This window comes from Neomonachus schauinslandi, chromosome 3, assembly GCF_002201575.2.
Source record: "Neomonachus schauinslandi chromosome 3, ASM220157v2, whole genome shotgun sequence".
Classification (NCBI taxonomy): Eukaryota; Metazoa; Chordata; class Mammalia; order Carnivora; family Phocidae; genus Neomonachus; species Neomonachus schauinslandi.
Window position 1 is genome coordinate 66,306,217 of NC_058405.1, and position 19,596 is coordinate 66,325,812.

The window sequence follows — 19,596 nt, forward strand, 5'->3', positions numbered from 1 at the left end:
TTTTTTTTTTATCATCAGCCACTAAAAGCTGATCTATCTCTATCCTGACCTAAATTATAAAATCCTTCCTGGTTTTCAAACATTAACAAAGACATGCCCAAAATAGCACAGATGGGCACAGTAAAAAGAAATCTGAAATTAAAGAATTGCTTTTATTTCTGGTCATGAAGTTTATGAAACTGGTGGCACCCAAAAGCAGAGAATACGGAAGAATTCCACATTTCACAGTTTTAAGAAGCTTTTAAAAAGATCTGATTAACAACTGTTTTAAGGTCACATACTACATTACGGACATATATTCTCATTATTCCTGAAGGCCTCCAGCTGCGACAGTGGTAGAGAACGAATAGAAATTGATAACCTATTTGTTTCTAAGTGAGTATTGATCTTTCAAGCTCTGATTACCGTGGAGATTACCTTTTTCCATGTGTTTCCTTATTAACTTCAAGGCACAGTGGAAGGCTTTTCTTTTTTCATTTGACTCATGCCCGACTAACAGAGAGGACTGTTACATTAAGCTTAAAAAACTTTTGTATTTTTTTACTTAACATATGCTGACTGAACCATTTTCTATGTGTACGTTACCATATTAGATAATTTGTCATCCTATTAGAAAAACTTTCGGTTCGGAAGATGTACAAATGAAAACATATTAAGCAGAAATTTCAGAAATTAAAATGTGGGCATTTGTTGGATTTTACGCGCTTCCTGTTAGATCCTACGATATGAATGGCTGATGGCAGACCTCCTTCTCCTAATTACATCTACCCTAAGGTCACTTTGTATCTTCCAACCCTGTCTTAGTACTAGAAAACCAAACTAACCAGGCCCGCACTGGGTAGTTGTACCTGTCCTACTGAATTCTATCACAACCCTATCCCCTACGAGGACACTAACAACTTTTCCTGCCTTTCAGTGACTACAGACCAGTTAACTCCATCCTGGGCAATCTAACCTCCTTCCCCTGCCCCTCTTCTCTTCACTCAACCCCTTTTGTCTTCTGTCTTCTATGATATTTGCTCAGTAATATCATAAGAATCTTTTCTTAAGTCCCTCTCTGCTGTACTTTTCTTCTTTGCCTTCTTTTCATTTGAAACAAACCCCATTTGTGGGGAACAGGCAGTGCTTGGAACATAACTCTATCAAAGAAAAGGTGTGTATCTTGAAGTGATACGAAGCATAATAAAGATCAAAGGGAAGGGAACAAAGACAACTGGGCACCTGTTCTGTGCTCCGCACTGTATTACTGAAATCAGTAACTCCATCCTTGTGATTATCCTTCAGAGTAGGTATAATTATTCCTGTTTCACATCTGAGAAAATTCAGGGTCACATTCTAGGACATGGAGGAGCCATTATTTGTATTGTGCATTATCTAACTCCAGAAGTTTGTTTTCTCCCATTCCTTTTGAAGGAATCCAGAAGTATCTTTTAGAATCTTCAAAAAGTCCTTTTAATTAACCTATATACCTATTATAAACCAGGCTTTTGGTTAAAAATTCCTTACCTGTATGGAGATTCTTCAAAAAATTAAGAAAAGAATTACCATATAACCCAGCTCTTCCATTTCTGGGTATTTATTCAAAGAACACAAAAAGACTAATTTGAAAAGATACATGTACCCCTATGTTCATTGTAGCATTATTTACAATAACCAAGATATGGAAACAACTTAAGTGTCCACTGATAGATGAATGGAGAAAGACGTTGTGGAGAATTTATACAGAGGACTACTACTTGGCTATAAAAAAGAATGAAATCTTGCCATTTGTAATAGTACGGCTGGAACTTGAGTGTATTATATGCTCAGCAAAATAAATCAGATAAAGGCAGATATTGCATGATTTCACTCATGTGGAATCTAAAAAAAAACCCCACACAAATAAACAAAATAAAACAAAACAAATTCATAGATACAAAGAATAGACTAGTGGCTACCAGAGGAGAAGGGGTTTGGACAGTGGGTGAAGTGGATGAAGAGGGCAACTGTATGGTGATGAATGGTAACCAGACTTGGGGTGGTGATCACTTTGTAATGAATACAGATGTCAAATTATAAAGCTGTATACCTGAAACTTATATAATAATAGAAAAATAATGAAAAAACAGAATTCCTCATCTTCCTCTAAGTAAATCTGCATTGTCCCTTAAGCATCAGTATTCAAGATAAACATGACAACACTATTTTATTCAGTAGCATTATCTTGGGGCTTTAATTACAATACCTGTAAAAGTGTCTCTACTATTTTTTCCACTACAAATACATACTTTTAAAGATATAGGCTCTTGGGTAGGCTTTCCAAAAAACCCATAATTTATTTTGAAAAGTCCCAAATTCCAAATAACTGATTTATAAATGAACTTTTGTTGCATGACCTATTTAACTTCCTTAAAGATTATGATTAAATGTTTGACAAACGAGTTTTGAATAGTTAGGTGGAATATAGTGAATTTAGAGGGTGGATATGTCGCTGAGGGATGTAAAGGTCAAAGGGTAAGATTTAATTACTTCTGTGTGTATGTTATATGCTATATGTTCAGGGTAAGATTTAAAGTAAAAACATTCCAAGTAAAATGTGCCTTTTATACGAGTTAATATCCGAAGAAACTCCAAACTCCACTCTAATAGTTCATTCATCATTTGCCCAATGGCAGCTATCAAGGAACCAGTTTTTTCAGGGTCTTGTAATTCAGACAGGTGATTTCACTGGTAGTTTGTCTAAAATAATATTTTTAATTTAAAGAAATGAGGTATGAAGTTGATTAGCATTTTAAAGCAGTTATCACCATTGTTATACTACGCATATTGATTGAAACTAATAATGAGTTTAATGACTTTGGGTCCAAAAGACTTGAAAGGTAAAGGGCAAATACTCTGTATTTTGTTTTTATGAACAAATTCTTAGTGACATGAATTTTAATGCATTTTCTACTTCATAAACTCCATGGGATGGGAGGGAGGAAATCACAATTCCCTGGACCATTACGTTAGACACTTGGTAAGCTATTAGACCAGGATACTTCTGTTTATAACAGCACGGCATAAGATGTGTTGGCTAAATGAGTCCCCATAAAAGCAATCCTATAGATCTGTTCTGTCCAATACAGTAGCCATTTGCCACACGTGACTTTGGAGTACCTGAGGTATGGCTCCTTCACAATGAATGTGCTGTAAATATAAAAATACATTCTGGATTTCAAAGACTTAGAAACAAAAATGAGTAGAATATATCTTCAAAATTTTTTATATTGGTTATGTGTTGAAAGCATAACATTTGAATATACTGGGTTAACAAATGTGTTTATTAAAGTTAATTCCACCTGTTTCTTTTTACTCTTAAATGTGGCTACTAGGAATTTTAAATTACGTAAGTGGCTTGCATTATATTTCTATTGTACAGCACTGTAATAGATAATACTGAAAGAGGATTTATAGAATAAATATGCACAGAATTTCTGCCATACTCTTGTACAGATTCAAATTTGTACTCCATTTCACTGGAATAATAAATCAACTTAAGGATGAATTATGATTTATGATTTGAGAAAGTATTTAGCTTTATTAGGGATACAAGGGTCTTAAGTTAAATCAAGCTGTTGATAGCAAGTATTTTTCTTTTTACAGATTTATTTATTTATTTTTGAGAGAGAGTGTGCATGTGCAACGTGCATGTGCAAGTGGGGGGAGGGGCAGTGGGAGAGGGAGAGAGAATCCTCAAGCAGACTGCCTGCTGAGCAAGGAGCCTGAGACAAGGCTCAAATCCAGGACACCAAGATCATGACCTGAGCCAGAACTAAGATTCAGATGCTTAACTGACTGAGCTACCCACGTGCCCTAATAGCAAGTATTTTTATGGACTCACATAAATAAGTCATAAATCTGACTTCAGACGAATTTGATTACACATAACTATTGAATACCAATTTATGTATTTTATTTATTTATTTTTTTAAAGATTTTATTTATTTATTTGAGAGAGAGAGAATGAGAAAGAGCTAGTACATGAGAGGGGGGAGGGTCAGAGGGAGAAGCAGACTCCCTGCCGAGCAGGGAGCCCGATGCGGGACTCGATCCAGGGACTCCAGGATCATGACCTGAGCCGAAGGCAGTCGCTTAACCAACTGAGCCACCCAGGTGCCCAATTTATGTATTTTAAAATACTATCTCATATATCTCTCAATTAATTCTCAAACAATCCAGTTTTATGATAATGTTCTTTCTGAAATGATTTTTTTTTTTAATCACCAATAGAAGAGGTGTTTTCCTCTCCCCATGGCAGTAGCTCACTACAGCAATGATTGTCCTTGATGGAACCCAAGGTGATGTGAAAAGGCCTCCCAGGATGAATATCTCTGGCTTCAATGCTTTCTAAAAATTTCCTTCTGTAACAGTTTTGGAAGTCCCTTTGAGCGTGAACTCTATGAAGCCAGATAGACCGTGCTGCTTAGGAAGTAAATCTCAAGGGCCGCTTAATCCTGGGTGCGTCTTTTCTTGTCCTGTAGAGTGAATTTTGGGCAGCAAACATAACTTGAACTTTACTGACACACTATTTCTCTAGGTTTTTTTTTTTTTTAACCCCCTTTGCTAATTTTGTTGTTATAACATTTATAACATGCACAGCGAATCAGTCATTTCCCATTGGTGGTGGTAATGACCGAGAATTTGGTTTTATGATCTCACCATTTGGTGATCAGATAATTTATTAGTCTTTTTGTTTTCTTGTCTGCCTATTTGTGAGCCCAAATCAAATAAGAACATATTTTATGTCCATTGTAAAGGACACCAGCTCCTTGAGATCTTGAATGGTAATTTTTTGTGTTTCTGTGTTTTGTTTTGACCTGTGGCTGATACTATAGGATAGAAGCTATAAGTTCTCAATATACCTGTGTGTCTGTAATTCAGAAAAGCCTTTAACTCCTGTGTGAGTGTGAAGTATTTTCCTACATCTGGAGAGTATTAAAAAATTATTACAACCCATAAACTAAAGTGCTCTGTTCTGGTTGGTTTATAGGGGTAACTGGGCACCTATTTAAATCTTATATGCTTCAAAAATTAACAGAAAATAAATAGAAATTCTCAGTCTTTAAAAGTGCTAGAGTTAAAAAAATTTCTTTTTTTTTTTTTTTTAAAGATTTTATTTATTTATTTGACAGAGAGACACAGCGAGAGAGGGAACACAAGCAGGGGGAGTGGGAGAGGGAGAAACAGACTTCCCGCCGAGCAGGGAGCCCGATGTGGGGCTCGATCCCAGGACCCTGGGATCATGACCTGAGCCGAAGGCAGACGCTTAACGACTGAGCCACCCAGGCGCCCTAAAAAAATTTCTTAAGAAACATTAGCTCAGAAACATTTTCATAAAAGAATCCAGGTTCATGTAATTAAGGTGAATCTTTGGACAAATCAGACTAGTAACTTTGGTCTAAAAAAGAAAGTTTTATGTATTTTCCTTTAGTTTATAATTACAGAGTTTATTTTTTAAATAAGATTTGGGTTTATTTTCTCATAGGCTAGTTAAATCTAAACTTTTTAAAACTACTTATACTGCTTTAAGATTATAAAAATATAAAATCTCTGTTCAGTTAAACTGAATCATAACTCTGACAATCTTTTATTGTAATAACAGTAATTGTTTGTAGCATATTACTTATCAGCGATTTACAAGTTACTTAAAAGATACTCATACTGTATTTGTTATAAGTTCAATTTGTCCCCATAAGAGAGAGAATGTTTGAGAAGGACCTCCAAACTAAAGCTGTCATTTAGGTAGAGGAAAAAAAATCTTTGAAAATATAAGATGTGGTCCCACGTACACACATTTTCATGTCCTCTACTTTACCAATGTGCTTCTGAGGCCAGTCAGCCTCATGAAACAGAGTGGTCTAAGGTATATTTTGGTAAGGGGAGAAGACATTATTGATGGTATTGATTTACAGATTTGGTTTAACATTCTTCAGTTGCTTATAGAAAAAAAAAATTTCAGACCATCTGATTCCAGTAACTGCTCTTAACTAGACTGGATTGAAGAAGGCAAGACTTAAGATTAAAGGCAAGAAGATTTGTTAAGGGCTTCTGCAATAATCTAGATGAGAAATAATGGGAACCTAAACTAAGGAAATTCCAGAGTTAATAGAGCAAGGAGACAGACTGCAGAGATACTTAGTTGGAAGAACCTAGCTGATGTGATGTCTGATTGGATGTAACAGGCTGGTAAAATAGAGAAAATATCTAGATCAGGTAACTGGGTGAGTGATCACACCATTTATTTAGATAGGAAATGCAGGAAGAACCACCACAGGTTTGTGAGGGAGATGAGGAGTTCATTTTTGGAAATGGTGTACATGGTGTTCATGTAGAAATATCCAGTAGGCACTTGGAAATAAAAGCCGGGAGCCCAAGAAAAACACTTGCAATGAAGACAGAAGCTGGAAGGCATTAGCTTATCATTGAACGGCCTACCCCAGATAAAGTATACAGAAAAATCCTGGGGAACACAAACATTGAGAAAAAAAATTCTGAGCATGAGACTGGGTAGGGCAGTTAGGATGATAGGAAGTAAAACAAGAGAGGATATTGTCTGAGGAGTCATGAGAGGGAAGAATTTCTTTTTTTTTAAGATTTTATTTATTTATTTGAGAGAGAGAGAAAGAGAGAGAGAGAGCACAAGCAGGGGGAGAGGGAGAGGGAGAAGCAGGCTCCCCACTGAGCAAGGAGCCCGATGCGGGACTCAATCCTAGGACCCCGGGATCATGACCTGAGCCGAGGGCAGACGCTTAACCTATTGAGCCACCAAAGCACCCCGAGAGGGAAGAATTTCAAGAAGGAGAAAGTGAGCGATGGTGCCAAATGCTTCAGATACATCATGGTAAGAAATGGGAAGTTCTAGCCCCATAACTTGTGACTTCTGCAAAAACAATTCAGTAAAGGGGTGGGTGTGGAACCTAAATCAGCCAGGCTAAAGACTGAATGGGAGGTGATAAAGCAGAGAGAAGCACGGGACATGTGCACTTTAGTGGAGGCTGTGCTTACATGTGACTATGAAGGGAGAGAACTGGAAAGTAACTGCAGTGTTGGTTGGGGCGCAAGGAAGCTTGTGTGTGTGCGTATGTGTACACGTATGTGTGTACATATGGATGTGTATATGTATTTGAAAGATCAGAGAGACTTGAATGTGTTAGGAGAAAGAAAAAGAAACAGAAAGAAGCCTTCAAAACATTTAGAAACTGTTCTAAATTCTTCCTGCCCAAGAAGCAAGATTGAGAGGGCCAGGGGAGAGAGCCAGCTTGCAACCATCAGTGAACAAAAGAAACAGTGGACATTATGGATGCACTCCAAGAGTCTGGTTCCTTTTATAACTGGTTTAGGCTTAAGAAGCTCACAATAATCTATCTTCCTAACCCGATTTTGTAAATGAGAAAACTCATTTTAAAAAAAGGATTCAGGTTTTGCTAGAGTTTGAAATCTCGTTTCTATTTCACTGGCCTCTAATCTTTGTTTAAAACAAATAACAAGTATAGTAACTTAATGAAGATACTCACAATTCGAACAAGCCAGGATAAGGTAGATGTTGCTGTTGAGTAATGCGTATTATAATGGTAGGGGGGGCTTTGATCATCTTCCCACGTCTCATAACGCTCTGCGTAAAATACAGCTCTCTTTGGGTTCAAAGCACCGATTGGCTGTTAAGAAGTGAAAAGAAGCATTTCACTTAATACAGTTATATTAAACATTCTATATTATAACTCTTTATGCTGAACGTATTTACCATTAATTCATTTTAACCATAGAGCATAAATAATTTTGTATTACATTTTATCACATTTGATTTTAATATTAATTATGGATCCTTACACTTGCTAAAAATCTCTCAGGAACATGATTTATATATGCGAAGTTTCTGGATTTTACCAAAAGTTTCAGTAAACTGGATTACTAGGAATGATCCAGTTTAAACTGTCAAGGCGAAACCAAGACTTTTAATGTCATTTTCCTTCCTACTTAGTAATAATCGTAATGAACATTTAGCTTGATCACAGGAAATCCAATGAGGAGAAGGTGAAGCAGTTGACCATGTGACAACCATATTAGAGAAAACCTTGTCTTCCTAGAGGGTCACCCACAGTGAGAAAGATAATAATCACCCATATGGAAACCCTGTTGGAATGCTGGTTCCATTCTGTTATTATACAAATGGTGCATACATTTTCTTTATTAAGTGAAACTACAAACCTAAGGCCGATGAAAATAATCCAGACAATTCCGAGTCCCTAGAAAGCATTGTGTAAGGCCACCAAGACCTTTCCTATCATCCCAGTGATGATGTTAGTCCTAGAGTGGAGCACACAGTAAAATGCTCAGGATACAATATACATACTTTTTTTCCCCCAACAAAGCATGTGTTAATTGGATCATTGCCTCAAACTTCTTAGCACACCTAATCATTAAAAGAATTTCTAGCATATAGTCCTTATGATTTCAAATAATAAACTGTTTTAGCTTTAGTTTCTGTCTGATTTTCGTTTATGGGACACGGAGTCCATTCTCATGATTCCTAGTAGCTACATTATTTTGCTTTAGGATGCATACTATTATATATAAATATTTATGGAGAAAACAAAAGATGAATACTAAGTATAATATAGAACTCCTCTATTCAAAATTTAATATTACTAGTTAACTATGAAGTTCCCCCCTGGGCTTAATTTTAACAAGAGAAGTAGTAGAAAATGAGTGTTTCAATGGGACAAGTAATGTTACACAAGAGAGAAAGATTCATTTATAAATTGTTTGGAAGCTTTTTCTTTTGGTTCCATGGGACTAATTCAAATAACACAATGATGTCAGCAGTTAAAAGTCTGTTAGAATTTCCATAAAAAACTCTTATTTGCAAGGCCTCTTATCCTTAATATTATTTGTAAACTATGCTCATTTTTCTTTAACTTAATTATGACTTAACAAAGACTAAACAATTTATTTTTTAAAATTTTTGAAAACTTTGTTTTAATTTAACTATTTAAAAAATGTTTAAGAACTTTGGTTTTAAACATATTTTTTAAATATTCTAAGGCTTACATTTTATTCTGTGTTAAATTTCACTGTTCATCTCTCAAATCTTTTTACACAGATATAAAAAGGCAATGTAATTTCATTAAATGTCACATAGAATATTAGTAATATTTAAAACAAATATATCTTTTTTTTTTTTGGTAAATGGGTACTTACTATAGTGGAATGAATGTGAGCTGTTACTGAATTGGAATAGCTTTTCATTTTGGATAGCCAACATATTTTATGCTTGTCTAGATGTGCAGACATCTGTTTTTCTACCTCAATATTAAAAGACTATTCTTTCAAAGCATTTAAAATGTTTAATACTTTGTCCTCTCTTGAATAGGCTAACGGATCTTTCACGTGCATAAAATAGCTCCACAATCTGTAAGGATTGACCTTATCTGAGATTTTGTTTGTTCTGCAAGACCACACAAAACATTCTTGAAAAAGGAACAAGGCCCTTCCTCTAATCTTTTCCAGCCTTCTCCCCAACTACTGGAAAAGGGATAAAATAAATATTTGCTCTTTTTATTTTACTCAAGTTTCATCAAAGTCATTGTTTTGGAGTGCCTGACAGAATAATACTTTGTAGGAAACAGGTGCAGAGTATTGGAAGTATGTACGTGCCTCCATTAGTAACTTCTTAAAATGAATTTCCAATTGTGAATTTTTATCGAATGCATTTAGAAATGAATTTTATATAACAAAATGTATATGATCTAGTTTGTACTTACTATTTTTCTATTATTTTGCTCTAGTAATCAGGAAGCAATAAATCATCTGAAGGGAAAATGCTTGAAAATGTCTGGGAAACAAAAATTTCATCACAGATGACATTTTCTTATGGGATCCAAATGTATAATGTCTATTTATCTGCCTATCTGTCTAACTGTCCATCTATCATCTACCTACCTATAATGATCTACTTACCTATGTATAAACTGATATGGTTGTGTTTGTTATCCTTTTAAAATTTGAGCAAATAATGCAACGTCAAAGCCATTTGGATTTAGCAAATGAATAAGGTAGGAAATCTGGTGAAACAGTAAAACTCTACTTAATAAAATGTATAAGCTTATTTTGTAATCTCTTTCCATTTTTATCATAATTACCATAGTAATTATTACCAGTTTCCTTTTCTCTCAAACAGTAGGCTTTTAGAAACAGCCACCTTCGCTAACTGCTAGAATAAATGAGGCAGAAGAGAGAATCAGTAATATAGAAGATGAAATGATGGAAAATAAAGAAGCTGAGAAAAAGAGAGATAAACAACTACTGGATCACGAGGGCAGAATTCGAGAGATAAGCGATACCATAAGACGAAACAACATTAGAATAATTGGGATCCCAGAAGAAGAAGAAAGAGAGAGAGGGGCAGAAGGTATAATGGAGCAAATTATAGCAGAGAACTTCCCTAATTTGGGGAAGGAAACAGGCATGAAAATCCAGGAAGCACAGAGAACCCCTCTCAAAATCAATAAAAATAGGTCAACACCCCGACATCTAATAGTAAAATTTACGAGTCTCATAGACAAAGAGAAAATCCTGAAAGCAGCTCGGGAGAAGAGATATGTAACCTACAAGGGTAGAAACATTAGATTGGCAACAGACCTATCCACAGAGACCTGGCAGGCCAGAAAGGACTGGCAGGATATATTCAGAGCACTAAATGAGAAAAATATGCAGCCAAGAATACTCTATCCAGCTAGGCTGTCATTGAAAATTGAAGGAGAGATAAAAAGCTTCCAGGACAAACAAAAACTAAAGGAATTTGCAAACACAAAACCAGCCCTACAGGAAATCTTGAAAGGGGTCCTCTAAGCAAAGAGAGAGCCTAAAAGCAATATAGACCAGAAAGGAACACAGACAATATACGGTAACAGTCACCTTACAGGCAATACAATGGCACTAAATTCCTATCTTTCAGTAGTTACCCTGAATGTAAATGGGCTAAATGCCCCAATCAAAAGACACAGGCTATCAGACTGGATTAAAAAACAAGACCCATCGATATGCTGTCTGCAAGAGACTCATTTTAGAACCAAAGACACCCCCAGATTGAAAGTGAGGGGGTGGAAAACCATTTACCATGCTAATGGACACCAAAAGAAAGCTGGGGTGGCAATCCTTATATCAGACAAATTAGATTTTAAACCAAAGACTGTAATAAGAGATGAGGAAGGACACTATATCATACTTAAAGGATCTATCCAACAAGAAGATCTAACAATTGTAAATATCTATGCCCCTAACATGGGAGCAGCCAATTATATAAGGCAATTAATAACAAAAGCAAAGAAACACATCGACAACAATACAATAATAGTGGGGGACTTTAACACCCCCCTCACTGAAATGGACAGATCGTCTAAGCAAAAGATCAACAAGGAAATAAAGACTTTAAATGACACACTGGACCAAATGGACTTCACAGACATATTCAGAACATTCCATCCCAAAGCAACGGAATACACATTCTTCTCTAGTGCCCATGGAACATTCTCCAGAATAGATCACATCCTAGGTCATAAATCAGGTCTCAACCGGTACCAAAAGATTGGGATCATTCCCTGCCTATTTTCAGACCACAATGCTTTGAAACTAGAACTCAATCACAAGAGGAAAGTTGGAAAGAACTCAAATACATGGAGGCTAAAGAGCATCCTACTGAAGAATGAATGGGTCAACCAGGAAATTAAAGAAGAATTAAAAAAATACATGGAAACCAATGAAAATGAAAACACAACTATTCAAAATCTTTGGGATGCAGCAAAGGCAGTCCTAAGAGGAAAGTATATAGCAATACAAGCCTTTCTCAAGAAGCAAGAAAGGTCTCAAGTACACAACCTAAGCCTACACCTAAAGGAGCTGGAGAAAGAACAGCAAATAAAGCCTAAACCCAGCAGGAGAAGAGAAATAATAAAGATCAGAGCAGAAATCAATGAAATAGAAACCAAAAGAACAGTAGAACAGATCAACGAAACTAGGAGCTGGTTCTTTGAAAGAATTAACAAGATTGATAAACCCCTGGCCAGACTTATCAAAAAAAGAAGAGAAAGGACCCTAATCAACAAAATCATGAATGAAAGAGGAGAGATCACAACCAACACCAAAGAAATACAAACAATTATAAGAACATATTATGAGCAACTCTATGCCAGCAAATTAGATAACCTGGAAGAAATGGATGCATTCCTAGAGATGTACCAACTACCAAAACTGAACCAGGATGAAATAGAAAACCTGAACAGACCTATAACCACTAAGGAAATTGAAGCAGTCATCAAAAATCTCCCAAAAAACAAAAGCCCAGGGCCAGATGGCTTCCCAGGGGAATTCTACCAAACATTTAAAGAAGAATTAATACCTATTCTTCTGAAACTGTTCCAAAAAATAGAAATGGAAGGAAAACTTCCAAACTCATTTTATGAGGCCAGCATTACCTTGATCCCAAAACCAGACAAAGACCCCATCAAAAAGGAGAATTACAAACCAATATCCCTGATGAACATGGATGCAAAAATTCTCACCAAAATACTAGCCAATAGGATCCAACAGTACATTAAAAGGATTATTCACCATGACCAAGTGGGATTTATCCCTGGGCTGCAAGGTTGGTTCAACATCCGCAAATCAATCAATGTGATACAATACATTAACAAAAGAAAGAACAAGAATCATATGATCCTCTCAATAGATGCAGAAAAAGCATTTGACAAAGTACAGCATCCTTTCTTGATCAAAACTCTTCAGAGTATAGGAATAGAGGGTACATACCTCAATATCATAAAAGCCATCTATGAAAAACCTACAGCGAATATCATTCTCAATGGGGAAAAACTGAGAGCTTTCCCCCTAAGGTCAGGAACGCGGCAGGGATGTCCACTATCACCACTGCTATTCAACATAGTATTGGAAGTCCTAGCCACAGCAATCAGACAACAAAAAGAAATCAAAGGCATCCAAATCGGCAAAGAAGAAGTCAAACTCTCACTCTTTGCAGATGATATGATACTTTATGTGGAAAACCCAAAAGACTCCACCCCAAAACTGTTAGAACTAATACAGGAATTCAGTAAAGTGGCAGGATATAAAATCAATGCACAGAAGTCAGTGGCATTCCTATACACCAACAACAAGACAGAAGAAAGAGAAATTAAGGAGTCGATCCCATTTACAATTGCACCCAAAACCATAAGATACCTAGGAATAAATCTAACCAAAGAGACAAAGGATCTGTACTCAGAAAACTATAAAATACTCATGAAAGAAATTGAGGAAGACACAAAGAAATGGAAAAACGTTCCATGCTCATGGATTGGAAGAACAAATATTGTGAAGATGTCAATGCTACCTAGAGCAATCTACACATTCAATGCAATCCCCATCAAAATACCATCCACTTTTTTCAAAGAAATGGAACAAATAATCCTAAAATTTGTATGGAACCAGAAAAGACCCCGCATAGCCAGAGGAATGTTGAAAAAGAAAAGCAAAGCCAGCGGCATCACAATTCCGGACTTCCAGCTCTATTACAAAGCTGTCATCATCAAGACAGCATGGTACTGGCACAAAAACAGACACATAGATCAATGGAACAGAATAGAGAGCCCAGAAATGGACCCTCAACTCTATGGTCAACTCATCTTTGACAAAGCAGGAAAGAATGTCCAATGGAACAAAGACAGTCTCTTCAACAAATGGTGTTGGGAAAATTGGATAGCCACATGCAGAAGAATGAAACTGGACCATTTCCTTACACCACACACAAAAATAGACTCCAAATGGTTGAAAGACCTCAATGTGAGACAGGAGTCCATCAAAATCCTAAAGGAGAACACAGGCAGCAACCTCTTCGACCTCAGCCGCAGCAACTTCTTCCTAAAAACATCGCCAAAGGCAAGGGAAGCAAGGGCAAAAATGAACTATTAAGACTTCATCAAGATAAAAAGCTTTTGCAAAGCAAAGGAAACTGTCAACAAAACCAAAAGACAACCGGCAGAATGGGAGAAGATATTTGCAAATGACATATCAGATAAAGGGCTAGTATCCAAAATCTGTAAAGAACTCATCAAACTCAACACCCAAAGAACAAAGAATCCAATCAAGAAATGGGCAGAAGACATGAACAGACATTTTTCCAAAGAAGACATCCAAATGGCCAACAGACACATGAAAAAGTGCTCAATATCGCTCGGCATCAGGGAAATCCAAATCAAAACCTCAATGAGATACCACCTCACACCAGTCAGAATGGCTAAAATGAACAAGTCAGGAAACGACAGATGTTGGCGGGGATGCGGAGAAAGGGGAACCCTCCTACACTGTTGGTGGGAATGCAAGCTGGTGCAGCCACTCTGGAAAACTGTATGGAGGTTCCTCAAAAAGTTGAAAATAGAGCTACCATATGATCCAGCAATTGCACTACTGGGTATTTACCCCAAAGATACAAAAGTAGGGATCCGAAGGGGTATGTGCACCCCGATGTTTATAGCAGCAATGTCCACAATAGCCAAACTGTGGAAAGAGCCAAGATGTCCATCGACAGATGAATGGATAAAGAAGATGTGGTATATATATACAATGGAATATTATGCAGCCATCAAAAGGAATGAGATCTTGCCATTTGCAACGACGTGGATGGAACTGGAGGGTATTATGTTGAGTGAAATAAGTCAAACAGAGAAAGACATATATCATATGATCTCACTGATATGAGGAATTCTTAATTGTAGGAAACAAACTGAGGGTTGCTGGAGTGGGGGGTGGGGTGGGAGGGATGGGGTGACTGGGTGATAGACACTGGGGGGGTATGTGCTCTGGTAAGCGCTATGAATTGTGCAAGACTGTTGAATCTCAGATCTGTACCTCTGAAACAAATAATGCAATATATGTTAAGGAAAAAAAGAGAAGAAGAAGAAGGTAGCGGGAGGGGAAGAATGAAGCGGGGGAAATTGGAGGGGTAGACGAACCATGAGAGACGATGGACTCTGAAAAACAAACAGGGTTCTAGAGGGGAGGGGGGTGGGAGGATGGGTTAGCCTGGTGGTGGGTACTGAGGAGGGCACGTTCTGCATGGAGCACTGGGTGTTATGCACAAACAATGAATCATGGAACACTTCATCTAAAACTAATGATGTAATGTATGGGGATTAACATAAGAATAAAAAAAAATTAAAAAAAAATAGAAACAGCCACCTTTATGCTTTTTAAGTGTTTCTACATGAAAAGGTTTAAGTGAAAGTTTAGAACTTGCTATTAGATGTATTATGATTTTGTTCTTGTCGGTTTGTATGCCATAACTTGGCATTGTAACAGATAAGAGAAAATGATGCAGATAACAATGAAAAATTAAAAATAAAATTCCACCTCTATAGCACTTTATTATTTTTATTATATATATTTTATATATTCATATTATATATTTATTATTTATATATAAATTTATATACATAAATATAAATATTTATATATTTATTATAATATTATTATTATTATCATTTTCTAAAACTGCTATAAAGCCTACATGGCTTGCAAAAGAACTATTTTCAATATAAAACTGGGGGAAAATCATACGTGTAACATTACCACGTCTACATAAAGCAACTGAATTTACTGAAGAACTGGTGTTGAGGATTTTCTCTACTCTATCACTCAATTTCCCCTGTTTGAATATTAAAGAGAGAAATTTGTCTCAGTCTTAAATACCACAAAGAGCTTTGTTTTCCTGAAAAAACAAAAAAACAAAAAAACAAACACACACCTGTGACTTTATGATATGGAACAAAGATCCTGACAGATACTCATGGAAATTTACTCGTGAAAGGCTCTGAGAAATATTATTATAAACAGAATTGGTTAATCTTGTTCACTCCAGTGTTTACTATTGATTTCTTTTTACTAGAACCTCATCTTTCTTTTTTGTTTTCATAATAACTATTAATAAGGCAATAGAACTAGAGCTCTTTGAAAAGTTTTGGTTAGAATCCTTATGGTACGCATTTCTGAGTGTGAACCTTTTCTTTGGTTACATTTTCCTATTTTCTTTCCTTTTCTGTTCTCTTAGCCTTGATTGATCAACACCTTTCTCTTTTATGAAACCTTACAAGTTTTATTAAGTGCATTTTATGGGATAGATGTATAAATTAAATAAGAGAGGTGAAAATGAACAATAAAGATAATTTAAATAAAAAATACTAATTGGGTAAATGGTACTTCAGGAAGCATTTGAAGAACTTTAGAGAATGTGAAAGTCTGGGCACACAGCTGGATTGTTTTGAATGAATAAATTAAAAAATAAAAAATAAATGTGGATTGACTTGAGGTGCAGTCAATGCCATTAAAATAGATTATAATTTTTAAGAGTAAAAAAGGTTTTCAAGAGGAATCAGAGGTCCAATTAAAGTAATATTAATAAAACTGAATTCTGGTATTTCAAAAAAAACTTGAAAATGCTCATGTTCATGGTATTAGGATTCTACTTATATATATAAAATATTTTTGAGCTCACTATTGCTAGTGCTCCCTGCTGCAAATGCTAATGGTACTATATATTTATGTAAGATATTGTTTTCACATCCATTTTCTAGATTGATTTTCATAAGTCTTGAGGTGGGCAAGACATTCATTCTGAACCTAATTTCATGAGGAGGAAACAGGTACGTGGGTCTCTACTCTTTCCACAACACTGAGATGCCATTTCATGGCTAAATAGGAAATTCTGATCTTGATGTCTATAACTGCCTACTTAATTCCTAAACGATCACAGTTCTTCAGAAATGGAATGCACCCTACAGGCCTACAAATCCAACTCCCTCACATTATAGATGAGGACAATGAAGAAACGTCCAATCAAGATTGCATTAGTCTGAGAAAGACATGTATCATATGATGTCACTGATATGAGGAATTCTTAATCTCAGGAAACAAACTGAAGGTTGCTGGAGTGGTGGGGTTGGGAGGGATGGGGTGGCTGGGTGACAGACATTGGGGAGGGTATGTGCTATGGTGAGCGCTGTGAATTGTGTAAGACTGTTGAATCACAGACCTGTACCTCTGAAACAAATAATACATTATATGTTAAAAAAAAAAAAGATAGCAGGAAGGGAAAAATGAAGGGGGGAAATCGGAGGGGGAGATGAACCATGAGAGACGATGGACTCTGAGAAACAAACTGAGGGTTCTAGAGGGGAGGGGGGTGGGGGATGGGTTAGCCCAGTGATGGTATTAAAGAGGGCACGTTCTGCATGGAGCACTGGGTGATTCATCATCAAACAATGAATCATGGAACACTACATCAAAAACTAATGATGTAATGTACGGTGACTAACATAACATTAAAAAAATGCTTAAAAAAAAAAAAGATTGCACTAGTCAGAGGCCATACATTTTACAGAACCAGCTGATACTCTGTGCCAGATACAGCTGGAAGTGGGATACAGCTGATTGATCTGTTTGGCTTCTAGGTATTGCTTTTGTTATCTCAGTTCTCTCAACACATCTGAGCTTCTAACATATTGAAGTTATCTTGTTATCTTTCAGTATAATAACCAAGGGCTTGGGAATCCTGAGAAGAGGCTTCAAGGATTCTTGTCTTTTCATTTTTTTCAGTTATGAGCTATATATCATCAGTCTTAAAATTCTCAGTTAGGACAACATAGAAATCATACCTACATATGCTTCTGTGCTCAAGGAAATTCCCTGCCTCTCTTCTTATCTGACCAGGGAATTTCAATGCATTCTTCCCGAAGCAGCTCCAATTTCATCTGTGAAGGCCTATATGACACTCTCCGGTAATAGGCAAGTGTGTAACTTTTTTTTACCCCATAAGCTAGCCTTTCAAGGCAATGGCTTTTACTCATTTCTATGTTCACAGCACCTGATACACTACTTGGCTCTTTTTAGGTACGTAATAAATGCTGAATGAATGAAAACTGATTGATCTGATGATATAAGATTGATTGATTGATTGATTTCTTGGGGGAGGGTGGGCAGAGGGAAAAGGAGAGAGAGAATCTCAAGCAGGCTCCACACCCAGCGCTGAGCTTGAGATCATGACCTGAGCCAAAATCAAGAGTTGGATACTTAACTGACTGAGCCACCTAGGCGCCCCTGATTATATAACATTTAAATTTCCATATGGAAACTTCAGACAAAAATTTTAGGCAAAATCAAAAGACAAATAACAAAGTGAAAAGTATTTATAGCACATATGATAAAGGGCTAGTCTCCTTAAAAAGTGAGCTCTTACAAATCAGTAAGAAACTGATGAATAATCTAGTTGAATAAATGAGCAAATGAGATGAACAAGCAATTTACAGAAGCAAATTTTCAATATATGTAGGAAAAACAGCGCCAGCTCATCCAATATAATATTGTTCAGCATACATTACTCCTTCTTCCTTTATGAACCACTCCTTCCCTACTCTTGGAATACCCGGTTCAGGTGGGCTGACTCCATTATCTGATCCCCTGGGTGAGCATGTGATCCAGACTTGGCAATCAGCATATTCTATCCATATGGCCACTAAGATTAGTACAGAAATGGGCAGATGATTCAAGTTATTCCAATGAAACTCTGCTGAGACTATCTGGGAAAGAAGGTCTCTCTTCTAGTGGGATTACAAAGGCATCACCACTATAACATAGGGAAGCTGTCTGAAAATGAAACCAATGAGGAAAAAATACCAGAAATGTAGCAACCTATGACACTTGTGAGCCCTCGGATCCGGTTTTCTTGAACTAACCAATCCTGATTTCTCAGTTATGTGGGCCAATAAAAAATTTCTATTTTAAATGATAGCCAGTTTAAGTTGATTTTCTGTTCTTCACAGTCAAAAGTCAGAAGTACATGGCAAGTTTTAAAACTTTTCAAATAAAAACTATTTTTATTCATTAGGTTGTCAAAAATTACGTTTCACGATACTCAGTGGTGGCCAGGGTATAGCAAAACATGACATGTCATAATACTGTTGGTAGGAATATAAACTGGTATACATTTCTCATGGGGCAACCCGGTAATATTTTTTTAAATATGCACTTGCTTTTGATACAATCATTCCACTTTGAGGAATTTATAATATGGAAAGAATCAGATACAAGGATATTTATATTTCTTACAACATTGCTTAAAATGGCAAAACCAAACAAAACCAAACCAAAATACCCACACAACTAGAAGTAGTCTAAATATCCAGTAAGGCACTAGTTAAACAAATGATATACTCATCCTGCTGCGTATTATGCATCTAATTGAAAAGGCTGATTTGAAAAAAATTCCAAGGTAAATTCATTCAATAGATATGGAGCGCCTACTATGTGTCAGTAATTACTGTAGACCCTACAATAAGATAAATGAGGTTGCTGTTCTCATGATGCTTCATGTGTGTGTATGTGTGTGTACGTGTGTGTACGTGTGTGTATGTGTGTGTACATGTGCATATGTTTTTAGAGGCAGAGACAGATGGAACCTAGATAAACAATTAGGTAAATGAGAAAATACCAGAGATAAGTGCTTTACTGACAATTAAAACAGAATGGGATAGTAGC

General features: G+C 36.3%; 1 protein-coding gene across 1 annotated transcript in view; it reads right to left on the reverse strand.

Annotated features, from left to right (window-relative positions):
• Positions 1–19,596, reverse strand: part of NBEA (neurobeachin) — a 748,838-nt gene that overhangs the window by 89,602 nt on the left and 639,640 nt on the right. The window contains 1 exon segment of the mRNA XM_044913201.1: positions 7,536–7,676. Within this exon segment, the coding sequence (XP_044769136.1) occupies positions 7,536–7,676 (141 nt within the window).